This window comes from Nymphaea colorata, chromosome 1, assembly GCF_008831285.2.
Source record: "Nymphaea colorata isolate Beijing-Zhang1983 chromosome 1, ASM883128v2, whole genome shotgun sequence".
Taxonomy (NCBI): domain Eukaryota; kingdom Viridiplantae; phylum Streptophyta; class Magnoliopsida; order Nymphaeales; family Nymphaeaceae; genus Nymphaea; species Nymphaea colorata.
This window is the reverse complement of record NC_045138.2, coordinates 17,984,425-18,006,412: the sequence shown is the minus strand read 5'-3', so window position 1 is coordinate 18,006,412 and position 21,988 is coordinate 17,984,425. Positions and strand designations below refer to the sequence as shown.

Genomic DNA, 21,988 nt, shown 5'->3' with positions numbered 1-21,988 from the left:
CACTTACACATTGTTTCTAATGCCAAACAACTCCTAAAGGACAGATTCAATGAACATTGTAACAAAATGATCCATAAAACTGTCTCAAAAAAGTGTTCCATGAATTTTTCTCAATTTTTAAGAATGCCAGATGGAACGGTTTGTTATTGTTTTCATTGCCAAACAACCCCATGGTGCCAGATAGAATGTGTAAGTATGGTGAAAGCAATTCTGTGAATTGAAGTTTCCACTATGTGCTCCATAATTTAAAACTGGAATAAATAAAAGCGAACATTGGTGCAGCCTGAGTTCGCAACTGAATTTTTGTTCATAACATCTCCATTGATGTGCTGCAATGCTGCAATAATGCCCTAGCTTCATAATGGTACACGAACATTTGCTTCCTCACTCCCATAAACAAGGATGAAGGTGCTTGGTTTAACTGAATACATAAAGATGTTTCTCATGGACATTTTCTCTGAATTTTTGTTCACAACATCTCCATTGATGTGCTGCGATAATGCCCTAGCTTCATAATGGTACACGATCATTTGCTTCCTCACTCCCATAAACAAGGATGAAGGTGCTTAGTTTAACTGAATATATAAAGATGTTTCTCATGGACATTTTCTCTGAATATATGCAGTTCCATGTTCCTCGTACCTGCAAAGCATCAGCATTATGAGCAATAACATGCTAAAACAGCTAGACTATGATAGATGGCTTGGCCGGTCTGCTAGACAGATCAAGACTATCTTGTAAATAGGTGCATGTTCAATATCTGCCTCTCCCTCAACACTTCAAATTTCAAATCCCCCTCCACCTTCACTCGTCCACCACCCTACCTACATAAAAGAGCCAGTCTAGACAGCAGAATGTTTTCAAGCAGCATTTAACCGTTGCCAGTAGGTCTAATATTTCATTAGTTTGTTGAATTTTTTGGCCACCACGAAGTTGGGATATGTCCTAAAAAATCAATTTTTGCTGAACTGAGATCTAATCATCCAAACAAGGGCTGAACTCGTTAAGCCAGACAACCCGAACAGTTAATGCATGTTCAAGTAAAAATTACAAGCTTCAAAAGCTACGGTGCTCAGAGGCATTACTTGCTCCTTGTGGGAAAAAAATATGAACCATGAACAAGGCAGCAGAAGGATGTACATTAACCAACGTAAATCTGTCAAAATATTTCATGGTTTATGGCTTTTGCACTAGGATGCATAATGAGTTAATTCTGGACAGCTCAATTCGTGAGAACTTGGATCAGGATTGGATTCAGAACACGGCAAAATCTGTATCTAGGATCAGAACCATCGAGGTCCCCAATACACAGCAATGACAATCTAGATAATTTTAGATCAGGTTAGACAATCTAGAACCCAATATGCAGAAGCACTTTGTGGAACTCAAACTTAGCATATGAAGCCATCCAGTTGTCCAAAACAAATGGCCCAGTAGAACATAATTAGTTATTTTAGTGACAAAACAGATAGAAAAACCATAAGAAACTATGTGAAGTTCAACTTACTCAGCCTTTGAGAACCACATTTGCTGGAATGAACCAAGTGAGGCCAAAATGCTCCCGCCAATCCAGACACTGTCACTCATTAAATAAGTGTTGTATTGTTGTTATTGAAATAGGAACGAAGGCAACGCATGATAAGATTTCAGTCGGAGAAAATAAGCATCTCTAGTGACATATCCTAGTTGCTAGACAATGATAAATCTTAAGACTGATTCACAAGTTCATAGTATAGGTGTTCAATAAACCAACAAATCGCACGGTATTAGATAGGTTTCTTTTTTTACTCCCCTACCAATCAAATTGGGGAAAAACAATTAAACAGCTAAAAGACAAAAAACCAACAAACAAGGATAATAAGAGAACAGTGTCCATGAAGAGCCATGCCATTCAAGCACCATGCAAACAAAAAAAACAAGAAAAAGGCACCTCAACAATATCAGATAGCAAAAACAAGCAGGTACTGCATAAAAAGATATGTGCATCTCCCAATCCGTCTGAATCCCCTAGACCAGAACATTTACAAGCCACTTAAAGGTCTACATGGAAAACAAAACAAAAAAAATTCTCATTCCCAAGTCCGTATCATGTTCAGACCAAAAGGGACACCTGCTCTGCTGGAGAAGCATATTATATTGAAAATTAAGAGTATAGGCCAGTCCTGGCATCTAAAGATGATTATTTGAAAAGCTAAAACTACCATTCAATAGCAGTAAGTTAGAAATCATTACTTCTATATCAGATCGAAAGTCTCACTTAACTTAAACATGCTTCATATTAATGCTACTTCACAATGTTGTGAGTGCAGGTATCCTGGTATGGGTTTGGATATATCAATCTTAAAAAATGTGAGTACAGGAGTATGACAGGGTATACGTAAACAAGCAAACATATGTGTGTGTGTGTGTGTGTAAAACAAAAATTCATGCATAATCTACAAAATTGAAGCAAAAGAACTCACAACTTCATGCATAATGCACCAAGTAACAGTTTGTATTCAACAATTCATACACATAGTCCCATTAAATTAAAGTTACAAATAGCAACAAAATAAAGTGAAAGATTGATGCCTCACTTAAAAATTTAGATAGAATTGGGTCTGGCCCAAGTCCAATCCAAAATGTACCCAAGTTGTCTGGCATACCCGTCTCTTAAAAACTGACATACCAATATGGTTAACCAGCATTTTTCATGTGCTCGTTACATAGATCTCTTCTCTTTGCCCTTGAAAAGGTATCTTCAACTGTCAGCTATATCACATGATGATTTCGTATCTTACAAGGAAAAAAAAACACGTGGGCTATGATTCAATGACAAAGTAAAAAAACATCGGTTTGTGAAAATCAGGTTTTATGGAAAGCCGGTTTTTTAACCAGTTTCTTAAAACTCGGTCTGTATAATTGGTGACAAAACCAAAACAATGTTTTCAGTGAAAAGCTTGGAAAGTTGGAGGAGGTTATTGATGCCCTTTTGAAAAGGTCATTTTTTCGTAACTGGGCTTTTCATAAACTCAGTTTCAACGATCAGCGAAACATGCCTTAAACATCGTTTTTGGACCCTAATGTGTGATTATCAGGTAGGCATACTTTAACACAGCTTTGCAAGCTCTGAGAGTCTGAAATATACATTTCATTCCAACACCAAACCAAAGAGAACATGCTCAGTTTCTGAACAATGACAGCTGATAAAACCTATCCATACCTTTCTATGTATTGTAAATTTCATAATAGCTGTTTTATGTTGTTTACGAAGCACTTCTTAACAATAAAAATAGTGTCTCACATAAAAAGTCTGCTTGGAAAAATTTCCCTCTCACAATATCAGGATCCAGGCAGCATGCAGGTGGCATAACCCAAAAAACGGCACAAGTAGTGCAACTGAATAACTATTACAAAAAAGTTGCAGTCAAATTCGCACCTGAACCGTCTTTCTGTTGCATTGCCACTTGCCAACACCTTAACACGTGCAGCCTGAGGAGCCTCCTGAAAAGAGTGAAAGTGTGTTTGCATAATTAACTAAAGCAAACATAGAATTTGTTTTTTGAGTTTTTTGAAGTTCTACAATAGATGGAAAAGGGAACCTCAGGGACTACACAATAAACCACAATAATTTTGGCACTGATTAATCAGTAACAATATTCTCAAATGAAAGCACCTCCATCATGACCTGCAATTAAAACCCTAATTCTGCCTGATAAACATGTCTACAAGACTTATTATAACCACAAGAGGTACCAACCTCACCCACGTCCTTTTCAAGTCGTTCCTTCAATTGTTGGATTGAAGCAGTACCACCAGACAGCTGCATGAGGACAAAAAGGGAGAAATGTGTGACCTTCATTCATACCTTGTTAAGCTTCTCCACTCACAATAAAAATAACATATAAATAAGCACATAATAAAGTGATATCTTCACTTTAATATTTATATACTTTTGCAAACACATTTGTATGTGTCTTATGAGAGAGAGCGAAAGAGAGAGTAATAGTAATATATAGTAACAATAACAATAATGACATGTTGGATAACTGCATTTATACACATTCAGCTGGAACATAGAAAGATCACTATTTAACATACTGCAGCTGCTAGAGATTTCACCTTGGAAGGCTTTTTATGAGCCTCATTCTTAACAACATGAAATTATATAATCATAATAAGATATTAAAAAAGGGTGTAGATGCCCCAGTAAAACCAACAAAACAAAAAAAATCAATAAATAAGTGCTTCAAAGGGGAACCTAATATTACCAACACAGTACTAAACAAATCCCTCCGTATGTCCACGTCGCACTTATTAATGCTCTCAATAACCTGGGAAACAAGAAAAGAACAAAGAAGACAGAAGTTAAAATGTTGATACAAAAAATAATAATAATAATTAAAAAATAAGGAAACAGCTTGACCATTTGAGGAAGGCCACGTATAGAAGGTAAGGAATCTGCAAGGCTCTCCATCCCAGGTATCGTCTACATGCAAAGGATTAATGATAACAAGAAGGAAAAACTATAATGGACTAGCAGAAATACAACCAAAATATTTTAGAGCATTCCTGTTTAACTAATGTCTTATTACATTAACAAAAAGTACAGATATCACACAGATAACAAATAAGCAAAAAAGAAAGAACCCATCTCTGGCACAAGCACCAAAAATTTAATCATGAAAAAAGAGAAAGGAAAAGATGATGGGGATGTCAAACAGGAGAAACTGTCATGGATTAGCAGAAGTAGAACCACAATATTTTAGAGTACTCTTTAACTAAATGTCTTATCACATTAACAAAAAGTACGAGTAAGTCACATGGGTACGGCGAGGTGCATACAAACATTTTAGAAAATCAGCAGTGTACATGTAAATATATACATTATATACATAAAAATTCTCAAAATTAAAGAAAAGTGAGAGGACAATATAGAATTTAGGTGGAAGGGAAACAAAAAAAAAGAAAAATCAAAATTAAAGCAAAAAATAGGTTTGAAAATATAAAAGTTTAAGTTTTAAGATACAATCGTACCCATGTACCAACACGGGTACTTGGGCAGAACACACATACCCATGTGACTGTACGACTATCACATGGATTACAAAGAAGCAAAAAGAAAGAAACCACCTCAACTCAGGTTCAAGCACCAAAAAATTAGTCGTTGGAAAAAAGGGAAGATGGAGATTTCTTACAGCCAACAAGCCCTCAATACCTTGCTTATATGGTCTCACAGGCATTTCAACATTATAAGAAGAACGAGAAGATGGCACTAATGAAAATAATAAACTCAGTTTTTCCCATGATTTTTACATACACTTTCGAACCTGTTCTGATAAATGAGAACAACTAAGTCAGAACACATGGAATGTTTACATTATGTAACAACTTAAAAGGAATACCTACCATTCTACAGCAAGTTCCATAACAATATTAGTTGAGAAACTATATGCACCATGTGTTTCAATGTGAAACACAAACATCTACAAGTACATAAATGTACCAGAAGCCAAAACAACTTGTCAAGACGTGATCCATTTCATCTACCAAACATACACAGATTCGCAGTATCTGATATAGACATAGAGGCATAAATTACAGAGATATGTTCAAAATAGCAAGCACCATGGGAGTCCACATATACCTGGATTAGAGACGGATTAAACAGAATATCTGGAATCTTGAATCTGTCAGCACCAACTTCAATAGTCCTGTATTATTAACTTAGCAATTACACTGTCTTCTAAATGATGCACCATGGACAGCCAACACGGAATATTTTAATATTCAGTCAAGATTAATTAATTAATTAAAATGAGTAGAAAGAACCTACTGTCCGTCAGGTAGCTCATATGGCGTCATTGGAATGTTAGCATATGCACTTTCTGCAGAGCCCAGAGCACAAAAGGTTAGGAAATCCTCAGGAAGAAAAAGCTTCCTCCAACAGCAATTTACCATAGGGAAGCAACATTAAACTCTATAGAAGTCAAACAAACATTCATCTCACCCACATAGAGTGTGATAAGGTGTGATAAACACATTACAACTAAACAATACCCCTTATGAAATTATTAAAGAATTAACAAACTGACACATATCTTCTAGATGTAATAAACCTTGACAAACGATGAAAGAAACCCTGTAACCTTCCATAGATGAAAAGCGTAGATAAAGCCAAGATGACTTCCAAGGAAACAAACTTGCTCTAACAAAGCCAGAGAAAAAGGTCTAGCAGAAACCATTGTGATACTCCAGTCACCAACCCATCATATACCTAATCAACTAGTTTTTCTAGAAAAAAAAATGCTATATGATCCATTTTAAAATTCTATATGATCCATTTTTACATTTTATGAACTGTATTTAAACAAAATGGCTACTTATCATTACTACCAAAAAAAAAAATGCTCGCACTTGATGACCTGTAGCTATCGGTTTTGTCATATTGACAAAACTCAAATGCTACTAAATTTTACCTTCATCCAAGTCACAATTTTATGGATTTATTAGCATTTATGAACATAGTAAGATAATGTTAGGATAGCCTTTAGAGTTTGGATGGAACTAATAGTTTCAGGAAAGCATTTCAACTTGCAGACTGCATCTGAATCTTCGTTATATTCCTTTGGCATTAATATTTCTTTAAATATTTCAGTCGCACGTTGTAGTCACCCAAGCTTCATATTTTGTTTCGGCATTTAACATTTTCCTTAATTTCTGCTGTACAACTCTTTGGCGCCCTTATGCTCGTGAACCACTTCGTTTGTGCTCCTTCCCCAATAGGATGCATAATATTATTTCATGATGGCTCACACAGAGAAAATGATGGTAGGTGACACAAAGAAAATGATGGTAGACTCGTGGTGCAGAATATCTCAAGTTTGTTTTTCGCGCCTTTTTAGCATATGGAAATTTTGTTAGGGAGGAGGCTAAAGTAAATCCATCTACCATCTGGATGGTCTCTCAGCTTAAATAATCTATCTGCTTTCCTCAGAAACATGCAACAGCAACCATTCACAAGTACATTTTCTAGGAAAACCGGCCAGTTATCTCCTTTCAGTAATGGGTAAAAGGTGAGAACAACTGATTCGTGTGAAAGGCAAACAGGAACACAACCAAGAAAAGAACAACCTGCTACTAAATTTTGGCACAGCAAATAAGGGTAGTAAGGGGACTGATGGGTGTGTGTGTGTATACATATCTAGAAGAACAATAATTTTTTGTTAATGATATGCATATAGTTGGTGAATTTTGTAGCTTATTTGACCCATAATGATATTTTTTTATTATTATGTGTTTTATTACTTTTGCCACGTTAAATGTTGTGTTTTGATACTTTTTACAAACTTAGGCTGAGACAAAGTGACTAATCAACATTAATCTTGGGCTTGTGTCAGACCTTGAAGATAAAGGGCCATAAGCATTGATATTTATTTTCCAAGAAAAACTGCAGGGGAACAAGCTATAGATGTGTTAATTTTGAAAGGATATCATTATTAATTTTTTCTAAGTGTAATCTGTTTTTACCAGCAGAAAACCTAATGAGTAGCCGTACCACTACTAGCTAATCCTAAATATAAATGATCAGATGGAAAACAAACATTACAGAACAATGAGATTATGGAACTGAGATGCACCATCATAAGCAGAATCCGGTGCCCGACATACACATTCTTTTATATCACTTGCGATTACCCTCTGCAACATGCACACAAAAGAATTTAGTGAAGTAGATATATGGAAATTTGCCCCAAGAGAAAAACAAAACCAAGAGCTAAGTACCTGGCAGTATAGCTTGTAACTTTCTGTTGTGTTGGGAACATCAAGGTCTATAGTCTGTCAAAGGTAAAAGGGACAAATAAGGAAAAAAGGAACAAAAATAAAACTTAGGTGAAAGGAGAAAAACCCAAACATCACATGGTACCAGTAGTTTCAATATGCTAAGTCAACAAAGAAGAACAGCATGGACATCAGCAACAAGTATAACAAGGAGATTAAATTACATCTATAATCTCAGAAACTGAAAATTTTGTTTTCCTTCACGAGTGTCTTTCATGACACATAATGCCACAAACCCCTATTAAAAATTAAATGGAATAACGCTGGCAGTTAATTGACAAGACATATGAGTACTTAATCTCATCCATCATGAACATAAACTAACTCCAAAAGAACCATCAGCACAGCATACACAAACTTAAGATGGCCCAACAGAAAATTCATCAGTTAGAAAACTGTTAACTATTAGAGCAATAGGCAAAATGATAAATCATTAAAAAGTAAGACAAAGAATATGGACCAACCTTACTCAAATTTGTTCAAGGTATAAACAAGCAGTGCATTGGAAAGAAGAAAAAGGTAAAGCAAGCATAGAGATGAAAATGTTAAAAGTGAAGAGTATCGGCCAAGCTATGTACATGGGTGCCAGTGCGGATGCACGATGTGGCAAGTTCCAAAAAAATTTAGGTGCAGGTGTCTCGACTCTCGAGGACTATATATATATAATATATATAAGTAATTTTATTCGCCTATATTTTTAATTCTTTTCTTTTATCAGGGTTCACTTAATCTCTGAGAGGCCTAGTCGTCCTCCATGAAGGAAGATACTCGACAGGCTTAATTGATGTCCTTTAAAAAGGATGACCAGGCTTGTAACATTCATTAAAAATTTTAAAATATAGGCCAATATAACTTGATGTCCTTTAAGAAGGACTTCAAGTTTCTGATCCTTTGAAAAAACCTCTCTTCCTTAAAAAAGCGACTGTGTGTGTGTGAGAGAGAGAGAAAGAGAGAAAAAAAAGATGGAAGAAGGAAAAAAAAAAAGAATAAGAGAAAAAAGAGTGGGTGCGGTCGGACCATGTCAGAGTGCACCAGCACCTGCATCGACTCAGGTGTGTCGTCGTTTTTGGTGCACCTATGTGACTTAACAGCCAAGCCAGACCAAGTCAAGACATGCTACAAAAGGTAAAAAGACATTCAGCACTAGGTTCCCTGACTACCATAATAATAGAAATAGCTTGTGATTCACAATCACGACAAGGTAGACGGCCTCACATTTCAGCAACATTTGTTTTATAAACATAAGAGCTCCGAGGAAACCATGACCAGATATCACAATTGTTTGAAGCATTTCAAAACTCGTATAATACAATGAGAGTTGATATAGAAACAAGAGCATCTCAAAGTTATTTTTCAAAAGCATTATCACAAACATTGGGAAAATTTTGAAAATATCACAATATTACAGCTAGAAAAGAAGAAAAAAACTTTGATCAGGGGAGTATTATTGATATCCTCTAATATCATCCTAAAATCATTCTGAATCCTTAAAACTCAAAATCTCATAGTTTTTATTATTCTTTTCTCCTTTTTCTTTTTAAATTCCAAAATTTTCCAAAAAAATTGACAAAAATCTTGCCAACAGATATTTGAGAACATTTTATATGACAATGCTTAAGAGAGACATACTGTCTATTGATCGTTACTTTTTCCAGCACACACAAACAAAGAGGTTCCTGAACATGTACGGACGGTAAAGAACCAGAAGGCAGGGGCAACCTGAAATTCTCCTGGCCGCACTTCCTTTCTCTTGAAAGAATATCTAGGTCTTATCTGCCAAAACAAGTATTTTGGTATGTCATCCAGAGTAGAAAATCAGATCAACAACCATGAAAGATTGACCAATCCAGCTTACAGTGATTCCTTTGCTTTCCAAACTCTTCATCATACATTCAGTTAGAATCTCTCCTCCTATTGGAGATGAAACTACTGCCTACAAAATTTTTAAAAAAAAAAGATATATTCAACAGTGAAACAACCACAAACCCTACAACTGTCGTCAGAAGGGTTGAGATGCAAAGCTGCCACATCCACAGAAGTATGCCATTAAGAAAAACAACTTAACTAGCAAATCCATGTCTTGCTTTGATGAAAATTCATGTGACCATAAATTGCCTAATCATAGATTTTCTTTGGGCCGTTACTAATATTAAGCTGTCAAAATGTGACCTCATCAAGACAGAACTCCAACAACTAGCACCAGCATTGTGATGAATTGATGCTCTTAAAGGTAAGGTCAAAACATAACCAAGAAAGACAATTAGTTGCCTTGTTCTAAACAAAAAGAAAAGTGCATAAGGAAACAGTGTATGTGATAATGTGTTGCTTCTTCAGACCATTGGTGGCAACTACTGAGCTAATAGGGTTAAAAAAAAGCCACGAAAGACAGTTAGTTGTCTTCCTCCAAACAAAAAGAAAAGTGCATAAGGTAAGAGTTCATGCCTTGCATCTTCAGGTCATTGATGAATGATGACACTTACTGTGCAAGTTATGAATCTTAAACATCCAACGACATGCACTTCAACCTTCTATGGACCCTGAAAAGGATAAGGCTTGGACATTTTTAAGTATCATCTTTAGTCTAGGACTCTAGGATAACCCTTCTTTCGTCAATTAATTTAAGGGTAGGGTTGACCACTTCCAGAATGAAGCATGTTGGTCGAATTTGCTAGAAATCAGCCAAGTAAAGCTGATTCACAGACACAGACTTCATTGGCTAAAAGAACATCAACTCAATTTAACACAAGGAGCTTGGGAAGTTAAAGATGCCTAACCATAGCAAAGTATAGTCAACTGCAACGTTTTTATTTTCTTCATACCTTTTGAAGAACGTAACCATCGCTCACAGGGGACACTGTCGTAGAACCACCACCACTGTTTGCAAGCAAAGGAAAACAGCAATTGTAAGCAATTTTGGACATTGTCACTTTCATGAAACTGTATCCCATTATGCAGCTGCCCAAGGGGTCTACTTATAATCTAAGAACGACAAGCAACATCACATTATATAACAAAGTTCAACCTCATAATTGGATATCACATCATCATCTAACATGCAATTTACAAATATACAAGGAGAAAAAAGATATATGCTTCTTACGGACACCAAAGTTCTAGCAAAACAAGTAAAATGTCTATATGAAGCTGAACATTGTGAAATAGGAGAAAGAAACCAGATAGAAATGACATGAATTTGACAACATCTTAACTCAAAGATATTTTGTTCACAAGTGATCATACGTTAGCTAAACCTGTGGCCATCAAGTACCATGGATTAGCTAAACCTGTGGCCATCAAGTACCGTGGACAATAAAAAATATACCAAGGAATTGCAGTGAAAAGAACATGAAAAACTTACCTATCAACAACCAAAGCAGTAGCACGTCCAGAAGCAAAGGATGTAAGAACCTAAAGATAGAAAGTTAAAATGAAATAAGAACCAAGCATGACAGACCAACCATGACCATTTTATCTTCTTACTTCTTAACAAACAAAGCAACAGAAACACTTCTTATTGGAAGAAATTGCAACTCCAAAACTTGTTTTTAGAAGAGGAATTTGGGCATACAGCATTTTTCGCAAGGAACAAAGCCGGAACCTTGTATTTCTCAAACATAAGTTCTGCGGTCCTGAAATAACACAATTCAGCATAAATTATATACAATGGGAATCACAAAAATTTCCCCACAAAAAATTGGACAAGAGTCAGTAGTACAAAAAGTCAACAGAAACAGATGAAAAAGTATTCCTAAGTCTCTTGTTACCAAAGGCAGCACAATCAAGCATCAATATGTTATGCAGATTTAGAAAAGCATTATAGCCGAATGACCACTTCCCTGGAAGATCATAAATGAATTCAATAAGATATAAAGCAATATTGCAGTCTGAAAAGGAATCAAACTGACAATCAAAGACATGGCTACATGGAGGCCTTGTTTTCAGACACACCGACTTCACCAAAATGAGCTCATTGCCAAAGCTATCAAATTTATGACTGGCCTTGTTCACCAGATAAAGACAAATATCCTACTTACAGAACAAATAAGAAAGCCTGCTTGGCAGATTAGTCAAATTTGGAATCTCCCTGACATGGATATAGATTTATCATGGATGAGCTCAAGCATGACTGGCAATTGATGCATTTGATGTGCAATGTCTTTGGAGCCTTAAAAGGAAAAACTAAAGCATGTTAAAAAGATAAAAGCGGATATGCAATCATGGTCTAAACCTGGGGGACATGTAATTGCAAAAGATTGAAGGCTATCAGAGCACGCCTTAGAAATGTTCGGGACTCATACTAATTAACTGAGGACCCTGTTAAGTAACATCTTCCCCATAGAGTCAAATAAGTTTCCCTCCACAGGAAACATGTCCCTCCCCTCTCCTTTCACAGAAGTGGTCAATTTCCCAACAATAGGGAAAATAAGATATAATGTGCAAGATTAATTTTAGTAACATATTATTTAAAAAAAAAACAGATTAGGTTTTATTTCAATGAATTTTTCTACATTAAAAAAAATGTCCTGTTAAACACTACAGCTATGCAAATACATAATGATCAACTCATCAGCTAATTGATTCAACAAAGTTGGATACCTCTCCCTCTGTTGCTGTGTATTAGAAGAAGGTTCTGCAAGTAGCATCGGATGCTCTTGGGGGTCAATCAACAAACGCTCCCTAACAAAATATAAGAAAGGAAGCAATTAAATGGAAAGTTCAACAAAATATAACTGAACAAAGCATAGATCTCAATCTTCCATCTCAAATTGTTGGCAAGGAAAAATCACCCATCAATTCAAAATATTGGGAATCTGCACAAAAGGGAAAAGGGCGAACAGTAATGTATCTCACATAGAGTAAACAAAAAATTATACACAAAAAAATTGCTTAAATAGCACGTGTTCTGAAAACCAGCAAATATCCAGCAACAATATAAGCAAATTATTTCTCAATTCAATAAGCAGTCATTCGTTAGAAAGCAATGCTGCTAGCTTAAGAGTTCAATGACTTAGTTCACTGAACTACGAAATACAGGAGATAGCAGTTTTCAAATGTTTTCAACCAGCAACTGACTCGAATGCAGCAATTGTTCCATCATAATAAAGATCAATTAACATCCTATTACTGCTTCAATGGATGCAATGTAGATAAGTAAACTGGTTTACAGCTTCAGCATTCCTGGATGTGTTTGAGAGACCACATGAACGTGTAAGTTAACAATGTAGGGTCCCCTAAACTGCATTTTCATGCCCACGAAATCTCATACCACTTCTCCCAGTTCGCGCAACCAATGGATGCCTAAGACCAGGTCGGCTCCCGCCATGGCTAAAATATATAACTGTATAGGGATGAAATCTTTGGATCTCTAACCTTTCCATCTGGCACTTATCCCTGCACCTCAAGGTACTCCCGTCTCCGACCACCACGTCAAAGGTAGGTTGAACCTCCATATGACAGCCCAAGGCCCGGGCAGATTTCTCACAAATGAAATTGTGAGTCGAGCCCGTGTCGATCAGCACACTGACTGGTTGGCCTCGCAACTTGCCTTCCACATGCATGAGATGCAGAACCTCATCTCCAGCCAATGCATGCAGCAAAATTTCGGGGATTGTCTGGTTTTCCATCGCCTCTGGTTCCATGGGCAAGGGCGGATCCGCATCGGCCTCTAGTGGTTTGTCGCTCTCCTCAACGTGGTACATATGTAGGAGGTGTCTGCAGTTATGCCCTGGAACGTACGGCTGATCACAGTGAAAACATTGGTTCAACCGTCTCTAATCCTTGATTTGCTCGGGCGTCAAATGTCTCACAACTTGGCGCGGCGCGTTTCCCTTCTGATTTTTTCCTGGGGCAGGTGGAAAAACATTAGATTTCGGCTTCTCTCGCGGGCTGGTCCTCGCATCCGGCCACGCCTTATGGAAAGTCTCGCGCGGGCTGGTTCTCACATCCTGCCACGTCCTGCTAAAAGTGCCCCGATTGAACGTGTATAGCCGTTCGTTTTTCTCCTCCACCGTGCAGGCCAATTCGAAGCAGTCCATTAATGTTTGTGGCTTCATCACTTGAACTTCGATGTGTATTTCATCCTTCAATCCTGCTAGGAACACGCCAATGAGGGCTGGAAGGGGCCATCCACGCACCATATTCGTCAACGCCTCGAAATGTTCTGATTGTTTAATGCTCAACAACTCTACATTGTAGTCGAGATATGCCGACGGCCCAAAGCGAGACGTGAGCTCTTTCACCAAGGTCGCGCAGCCTGATCTTCCTTGCTGCGACACCAACCAACAGAACCAGCGTATCGCCGCACCCTCAAAATAAACCATTGCTTGATGCACTCTTTCGTCACCCATGATTCTTTGGCAATCGAAGTACTGTTCGGCGCAGAATACCCAATTGACTAGGTCGTCACCGGAGAACCGCGGAAAATCCATCTTCGTTGGGCGCCAGGCTGCGCCTCCGTTCCCTAGCCAACCCTACTCCCTGCGCTCGTCCGACTGGGTCTGATCGGAATCAAGCAATTGTTACTGAGTGCCTTGTCACTGGCTTTCACGCAAGAGCACTGACATTGCCTGCTGCTCCACCATCATGGCCTCCAATCTTGCGTCCACTGTGTTCAGGCGTTGATCCATCCCATGCATCCGCCCTTCCAGGCCGCCGATCACCGCTTCCACTTGATTTCGGTGTTGTTCCACCGCTGCGATGGCGTAGCGCGCAGTGATTCTCTCCGCCATGGTCACTACAACTCTGATACCTTGTTAGCCTCGGATTGGCTAACGACCACTACAGCCGCTCGCTGCAGCACTCACACACACAGCCGCAGGAAGCCAGCTCTTCTTCACGTCAACAATAATCTTCATTAGGGTTTGATTACCCTTAAGAGGGTTTAAGTACATGACATGCTGGGTTGGGTTGCACACTCTAACTAGACCCGACCCGGTACAAAAGAAATTACTAAAGCAAAATCACACGGAGATGGTAACGACAGAAATTAAAAGAAACTGAAATACTTGCGCCTAACACATATCCATTAAAAAAAGTAATTCTACAATTTGCAACAAAATGAGAAGACATAACACAAGGCATGGTCTGCAGGACACAAACATGATCCAGCCATTTCATGTTCTCAAGGTCATGACCTGTAAAGGAAAACTTCATTCCTTTACACCTGAAATCTCGAAGAAGTTCAAACAATCAAAGTTCATAGTGCTTTTGCAAGACACACAAAAAGTGGATTTGACATTAAAGGGGCCTGAAGTTCAGCACTCAGATTTACGCCCGCTACATTGGCAGTAGAGCATATCAAGGAACTTGGAAAAGGAAAGAGGATAGAAGGAGGTGTTCCACAACCCAATGTGCATGCTGCGACATCTTCAAATTTTGTGCACTGAAACACACACAATATGGTTGGACAAGGACTGTCTAAAGCAAAAGAATAATTGTTTAAAGTGGATAAGGCCTACCATATATAATATCCTTTTGGAAGGCATTGCAACAGAGCTAGTTGGTGAGTTGACTCGTGACACTGACCCAATCCTAATCTCACACCTTCACTGGATGATCCAAGCTGTGGCCGTGAGATGTCAAGTGGGGGTAGTCAGACAGAAGCTGAAAATGCAGAGTTACCTATTGCTCAGGGTATCAGGTCATGCACTCAACACCTTATTGGTAATTTCATATCATATTTTAAATTGAGCAAGAACTACAAATGTTTCATATCTTCTCTTTCTATGGTTGTGATTCTCATGACTGTTACTGAGGTTCAAAGTAATCCAAATTGGGCTCATGCGATGCAAGAAGAATGAAAGCATTGAATAAAAATAGAACGTGGGAGGTGGTAAATGTCTATGAAGCGGCCCATCTCATAGGATCCAAATGGGTCTACACCATTACATATAAGCCAAACAGAAGTGTGGAAAGGTACAAAGCTCGCTTAGTTGGGAAGGGGTTTAGTCATGACTACTTGGAAACGTTTGCTCATGTTGCAAAGATGAAGACTGTCAAAATTATCATCTCCTTAGTAGTCGTAAAGGAGTGGAAGATGTACCAACTAAATGTTAAGAATGTTTTTCTAAATAGAGACCTCAAAAAGGAAGTATATATGTGCATGCCTTCAGGATATGAGGAACTTTGAAAATGTTGCAGGTTAAAGAAAGCCTTGTATGGGCTCAAGCAATCTCCCACAGCGTGGTTTGAATGACTCAAACTTGTAGTGAGACAGCATGGATATCATTCAAGGGAATGGGGATCACACTTTCTTTGTAAAAAGAGATGAGCACAAGGTAACTCTTATGTTGGTATATGTTGATAATATGATTGTCACAGGTAATGATGAAGATGAAATAATGAAGTTAAAGAAACTGTTGACTATCAAGTTTGATCTTAAGGTTGAAATATTTCCTTGGTATTGAAATTACTAGGTCAAGCACAAGTCTTATGTTAAATCAAAGAAAGTACACTCAATATTTATTAAAGAAGACTAGAAAACTTGGGAGTACACCTGCATTTACTCTTATAAACGCTGGAAACAAACTTAGCCTTAGAGATGAGGAGCCCTTCTGTGAATAAGCTAAGGGAAGATATCAACGTCTTGTTGAAAAGTTGATTTATCTCACTCTTACTAGACCTGATATTACCTTTGCTGCGAATGTGATGATCCAATTTATGCATGCACCCACAAATGTTCACCTAAAGGCAGCTGACAGGATTTTATCTTGCTTGAAGAGAGGTCCTAGCAAGGGTCTCTTGCATGTTAAGCAAGACTGTCTTGAGATTGAAGGTTATTCAGATGTTGACCGGGTAAGATGTGTGGATACCAAGAGGTCCACGTCAGCTTAATGTATTTACTTGGGAGGAAATCTTGTGGTGTGGAAAAGTAAGAGACAACATTTGTTCCCGCTCCAGAGACTAAATATAAAGTTGTGGCCATGGGAGTCTCTGAGTTGTTGTAGCTGAAAGTGTTATTGCCTGACATCGGAATCAAAACTGAGGGTCCAATGAACTGATGAAGATGTATGGTGATAACAAGTCTGCAATCAACCTAGCCAACAATCTAATATTACATGATAGAACGAAGCATGTGGAGATTGACCATCATTTGATTCGAGAGACAATTGATGCTAAAGAGCTTGTCCTACCCTACATGAAGTACGAAGATAAGACAGTTGATGCACTGATGAAGGCCTTGCCATCTACTTCATTTGAGAGAAATGTAGCCTGGGCATGTTTGACCTATATGCCCAACTTGAGGGGGAGCGTTGACGCGTTATGTATGTCTGGGTTTGGACCTTATCCGACATGTAGTCTATGTTGAGTTCTATTTAAGTAACTTGTGTACCCCTATTTTGATGTGTTAATGAAAATTAAGAAAGAGAGAGAGACCGGCAGCTAGTGGGCACCAGAATCATCTCCACCAACATGGTTTTTTTCTCGTATTGAGAATTTTCCACATTACATTCGTGTTCGGTGTATATTTTACTGTCAACATTCTCCTCAAATAATCTAGTACCATGCAAGATTCAATCGGAGAGGAGGCTGCAGGATCAACACTACAGCCATGAAAAACGACATCCACAAAAATAGTGATATGATGTAGGATACCTGAAAGCATGTTCCCATATGTTATCAACAATGTCCCAGTCTACAACACCACCATCTTTAAAAGGTGAAATAACCTGAACAAAAAATATAAAAACAGTAAACTTCATAATGCCATATTCACAAGTAAAAATAAAGCACAAAAGTTACAAAAACCTCCATATGGTCCCTGCGGTATCCCAAAGATTGTGTTCCAACATAAAGACTGCGTTTTTTCTTGGACTTATCAGAATCTGCTGGTTTGGTGCCATTCTTCGAATCTGACAGGGAATCTGAATCCTTCTCAGGTTTGACAGAATCAGTTGTTCCTGCATGCTCAATGGAACCAACAACCTTGACAAAACAGGCAAGTGTTGGATGGACAAGGCACACTAATTAGTTTGTTCACTATTTGCATATGATGTTATAGGTAAAACGGTGAGATAAAGATTCAGCTGTAGCACCAAACACCAGTAAGAAAGAAAAAACTCACTATGAAGGAGACACTTCATAAGGTAACTAACAACCATGCAAAAGAGGAAGAGAAGTCTGATTGATTGAAACAGTGATAAGGAAACCATTGTGCGTATAAAAGTCTTACATATAAAAGAAACAGTAAGCATGTGCAGAACAGCAGATTACCAACAAAAAAAGAATCATACCTATGAACTAAGAAAAGACTAAAAGGTACCTTGCCTATGATCTAAGAAAAGACCAAGCGACTAGATGCTTCTGTGCCTGAGGAAAACTTTTTCACAGAAGAAATTTAACTTTCAGTTCCCAATAATAGGAATCAACAAAAAACATTTATTTTCAGTTCACAAGGCTAATTTCTGATTGATATGGTAGAACCATGAAAAGTATCTGCTAGGACATTGAAATCCAAATTCTGTGAATCATATATAGCACTTCCCCTTTAGTGCATTTGAGAGATTTACCTTCATCTCTATTGGGATATGCTCTTTTTAATCATCAATAAGTCCTGACCTTTCTTTATCTTTGACTGTTGCTAATATCATGTCAGATACCATGTTTGGATGCAGCAAGTGCCACTTCCACTTAAATAGTTATTTGTTCCCACGTCTAACAAGTAATAGGCGTTACAGAGAATTACGTTTTAGTTAACTGCCATGAATAGAAAAGAAAAGTGAAGTATTAGTTGAACAGCATCGCTATATTTATGTTCTACTTGCTTCTGCTGATACTCATGCTCTTGTTGACTTTCTTAGAAAAAGAGAGATACATTTTAAGGTGAAAGGAGAAGGAAGCAACATAATTTGCTGTAAGACACTTACAGATGGAAACACTGCCTTTGGAGCATCTTCCCCAGCATATCCAGCTTTGCATGTGTAAGAACCCAGATCAAGGACAATGGCAGAAACCTCATCTACCCAAACAGAAAAAAGGGGAGACATAATGCCATAAGATAAGTTACATAATTCTCGGTAGTCCATATCTTGACTACCAACCAAACACATTAAATTTAAAATGTTAGTAACAAAAAAAACTTTAAAAAAAAATACAGTGATGCAAATTTTAATAAAATGTTTCCTGCATAAGTAAAAATAGACCATCATAAACATTTCTAAAAGAAAATCAGATGTGATACTATAACAATGAGCAACAATACCAATTAGACTAGTATGAGTAAGGAAAACAAGTTCCAGTAAAGTGTTATGTTAGTACTCGATGTGGTTAGATCACACTATGGAGTATTCAAACTGGAAGACCAGACCCCCAGCTGTAATTTCACTATAAGGGTGTCTTTAAACTAAATTTTCATCTTATGCTTGAGAAAATACTCATAAATATGTTAAACCAAGGTAGGTGACAGGAAATTATTTTCCTAGTAAGCACTGCTTTTTGTCACCCTGATCTCTTCCTCCAACAGTTGTTGCAACCTTTTCTCCCATCACAGTGTTTCTCCATGCTCTTTTGTGTTCTTCATGCTTGTGAAACTGATCCAGATGTCCTGATAACTATGTCACAGGGACATGCCAAACTCGTAGTTTCTCTAGGCTGACACAACAAAATAATTTTTTACAAATCGATGAAGATACCAAAGGCTCAACAGATTTGTCACGGCATCAACAGTAAGGGATTGTTTTATCCAATACTTCAGTTTCATATTATATGACTCTCATCAAAATACAAAATAATAGAGAAATCCTACTCAAAAAAAGAGAACATATATATCAAGGGCACTCCATAGCCTAGAAGCTGCATTCCAAGTGTGTTGTGATTGCTTGTGCATAAAAAGATACATATACACATATATCATAATTAATATAACTGGTGAAGTGATCAAGCTAAATAAAAAGCGCATTTACTATTGACCAATTACTTGGTACTGTCAAAGGTTACTAAACTCTAAGGACAACAAATCAGGAATACTGTCCAATAATTTACAATAAGCACAATCCTATCTGTACACACTAGACTGACAGGGAAAATACCATTTATTCATTTAATGGCAACAAGGGAACCAAAATAAAGACAGTCAAAAGATAAGATCGAGATAATAAAACTATTGACAATCAAAACATGGGCTAGATAAATGACACTCACCACCACCATACATTTTGAATATAGACGAATGCAGAAAGAAGCCCGATAACTGCAATCCACCTTTGAAATTAAAAAAAAAAAAAGGAGTGCAAGTCAGCTATTTTAATTTGGATCCATAAACCAAACCCAATAAAGACCTAAGGTAGTGCCTGCATGCATGGAATAATCCAGCATGGATAGCATATCCAGGGTGGGTACAGAAGAGGGCTAGTCGGTTATTTATGGTGAGATTTTGTTGTATTTGAATAGGAAGGATAGATATTTGATAGCAGTATATACTGCAAGCTGAATTACTCTTGATAGGTCGTCTGCTTCCCTTCCAATGAAGTTTTCAACACATTGTCCACTGATAGTTTGACACATAAATATTTGTTAGCTGTACATAATTAATAACTGAGCAGTGTGATGGTTCCAATTCAAGTATAACAACATAATCTGCCTTGCTGAAGCATCCTTGCCGCGGTACTTACATGCTCCAAGCAAGCTCCTTCAGACAATAACCAGGGGCGGAGCCAAAGGGGGACCAGCAGGGACCATGGCTCCCCCTGAGGTTTTGAAAAATAAAATTTTACCTATCAAAATTTAAGTTTGGTCCTCCTTTGCAAAAAAAAAACGATTTGCCCTTGTGAGAAAATAAAATAAAATTTGGTAAGTCGCTGGACTGTCTCCACCCCCCCCCCCAACTTTTTCCTCTTTCCACCACCCCTCGACAGAAAAACAAAATCCTGGCTCCACCGCTGACTATAACATTGGGTTTGACAGACGCAGACTCTACAAACTCATGGTCCACGCTCACAAACCCAGCTCGGCACAGAAGGTCATTTATACAACCATAACCCATCCTGGTCCCCTTGAGCGTGCATAATAACATTTTATGACAGTAAAACCTTCTAAGACATTTCATCAAACAATTTGAATGCACATTGAATATGACCAAAGAGCCAAACAATTTCAGAGTAGCAGTTTGTATGATCAAACCCCGTCTTCAGAATGTGGGCATGCACCATATTGTCTTCAGAGGACCTTGTCAAAAAGACAAACCAAGACGGAAAACCAACACGCAAAAATTTACTGAATGGATAAAGGGAGGAGGAAAGAGAGAGAGGGGAGGTCATCCTCTTTGTTGTGTGAGAATACCACTTTATATCAGAATCTCTCTCAATGGTGCACCTGGAGCCGATACAGGACCAGCCCTTCGGTGTAGGCTGAGACACAGGCGTCAACCAGAACTCTTGGTCGCTCCAGCGGTGTCTCTAGGTGGTCCTCCTTTCGGTGCATTCTATTCAAGGAAGAAGACGAGGGCTAGGCGTCGGCGCCATCCAAGGCTGGTCGGGTGTATCCAAGAAAGCGAGGAGAGAAAAGTCTAACGCGAACCTAGCATGCATCCTCGGAGGAAAAGATGAAAGAAGCAAAAAAATAAGCCCCTAGTGGGAAAGAAGGAAGTAAAATAATACTGACTTTTGGACGCGATTGAGAAGGATCTGCGGGAGAAACCTCGGAGCGTGACCAGAGAAGGATCAAAGCAGCCGTTAACCAACCATAAAGTAGAGACAGAGAGATAGATGTATGTGAATATATACGCACGGAGAGAAAGAGAGAGACCTTCGCAGCGGGGCCCCCTGAGTTGCAGCGTAGCCCTGGCCCCTCCCTCGAGTAGCGCTCGGTCTCCTTCTCTCTCTCGAGCTCCCACGATGCAGCGTTTGATAGAAGACGGAATTCCAACTCTTCCTTGCTCTGAAAGCAAGCTCCAATCGTAGTAACAACAGTCACTCCAAAACTCAATAACTCGCTTGTGTTGTCTGGATAACCAGAGCACAATATTTTCTGTCCTAACAGGAAAAGGGAGGGAAAGGAATCCTCGATTTCAACGGACTAAACGGCGTTTTTAGGGGACGATTTCCCCCCGTTTTTTTTTTCACTTTTAATATGCTTTTCACGTAAGCTTCGTTTTTTCAACTTTTTATTTTAACAAAACAAAAACAAAAACAAACAAACAAACACTCTTTCAAGATAATAAAACCCAATAGCT

The 21,988-nt window shown here is 38.1% G+C and overlaps 1 protein-coding gene across 4 annotated transcripts; it reads right to left on the bottom strand.

The window, feature by feature from the left end:
• Positions 1–80: 80 nt before the first annotated feature.
• LOC116256520 (actin-related protein 4) lies at positions 81–21,845 on the bottom strand. Of its 4 annotated transcripts, none has more exons than XM_031632913.2 (21): positions 21,544–21,845; positions 19,960–20,019; positions 18,687–18,778; positions 17,569–17,745; positions 17,416–17,489; positions 12,418–12,498; positions 11,390–11,450; positions 11,180–11,229; positions 10,641–10,695; positions 9,677–9,754; positions 9,541–9,594; positions 7,765–7,818; positions 7,620–7,680; positions 5,816–5,867; positions 5,627–5,693; positions 4,406–4,468; positions 4,251–4,313; positions 3,740–3,802; positions 3,419–3,483; positions 1,508–1,576; positions 81–642 (listed from the first exon to the last, which is right to left on the bottom strand). In XM_031632913.2, the coding sequence occupies exons 2-21, from the start codon at positions 19,970–19,972 to the stop codon at positions 597–599; spliced, it is 1,338 nt and encodes a 445-aa protein (XP_031488773.1). In that variant the 5' UTR covers positions 19,973–20,019; positions 21,544–21,845; the 3' UTR covers positions 81–596. The 4 variants fall into 4 exon arrangements, with proteins under 4 accessions (XP_031488773.1, XP_031488764.1, XP_031488782.1 ...); XM_031632904.2 differs by having other exon boundaries at positions 21,562–21,844; XM_031632922.2 differs by having other exon boundaries at positions 21,418–21,550.
• Between the last annotated feature and the right edge of the window lie 143 nt (positions 21,846–21,988).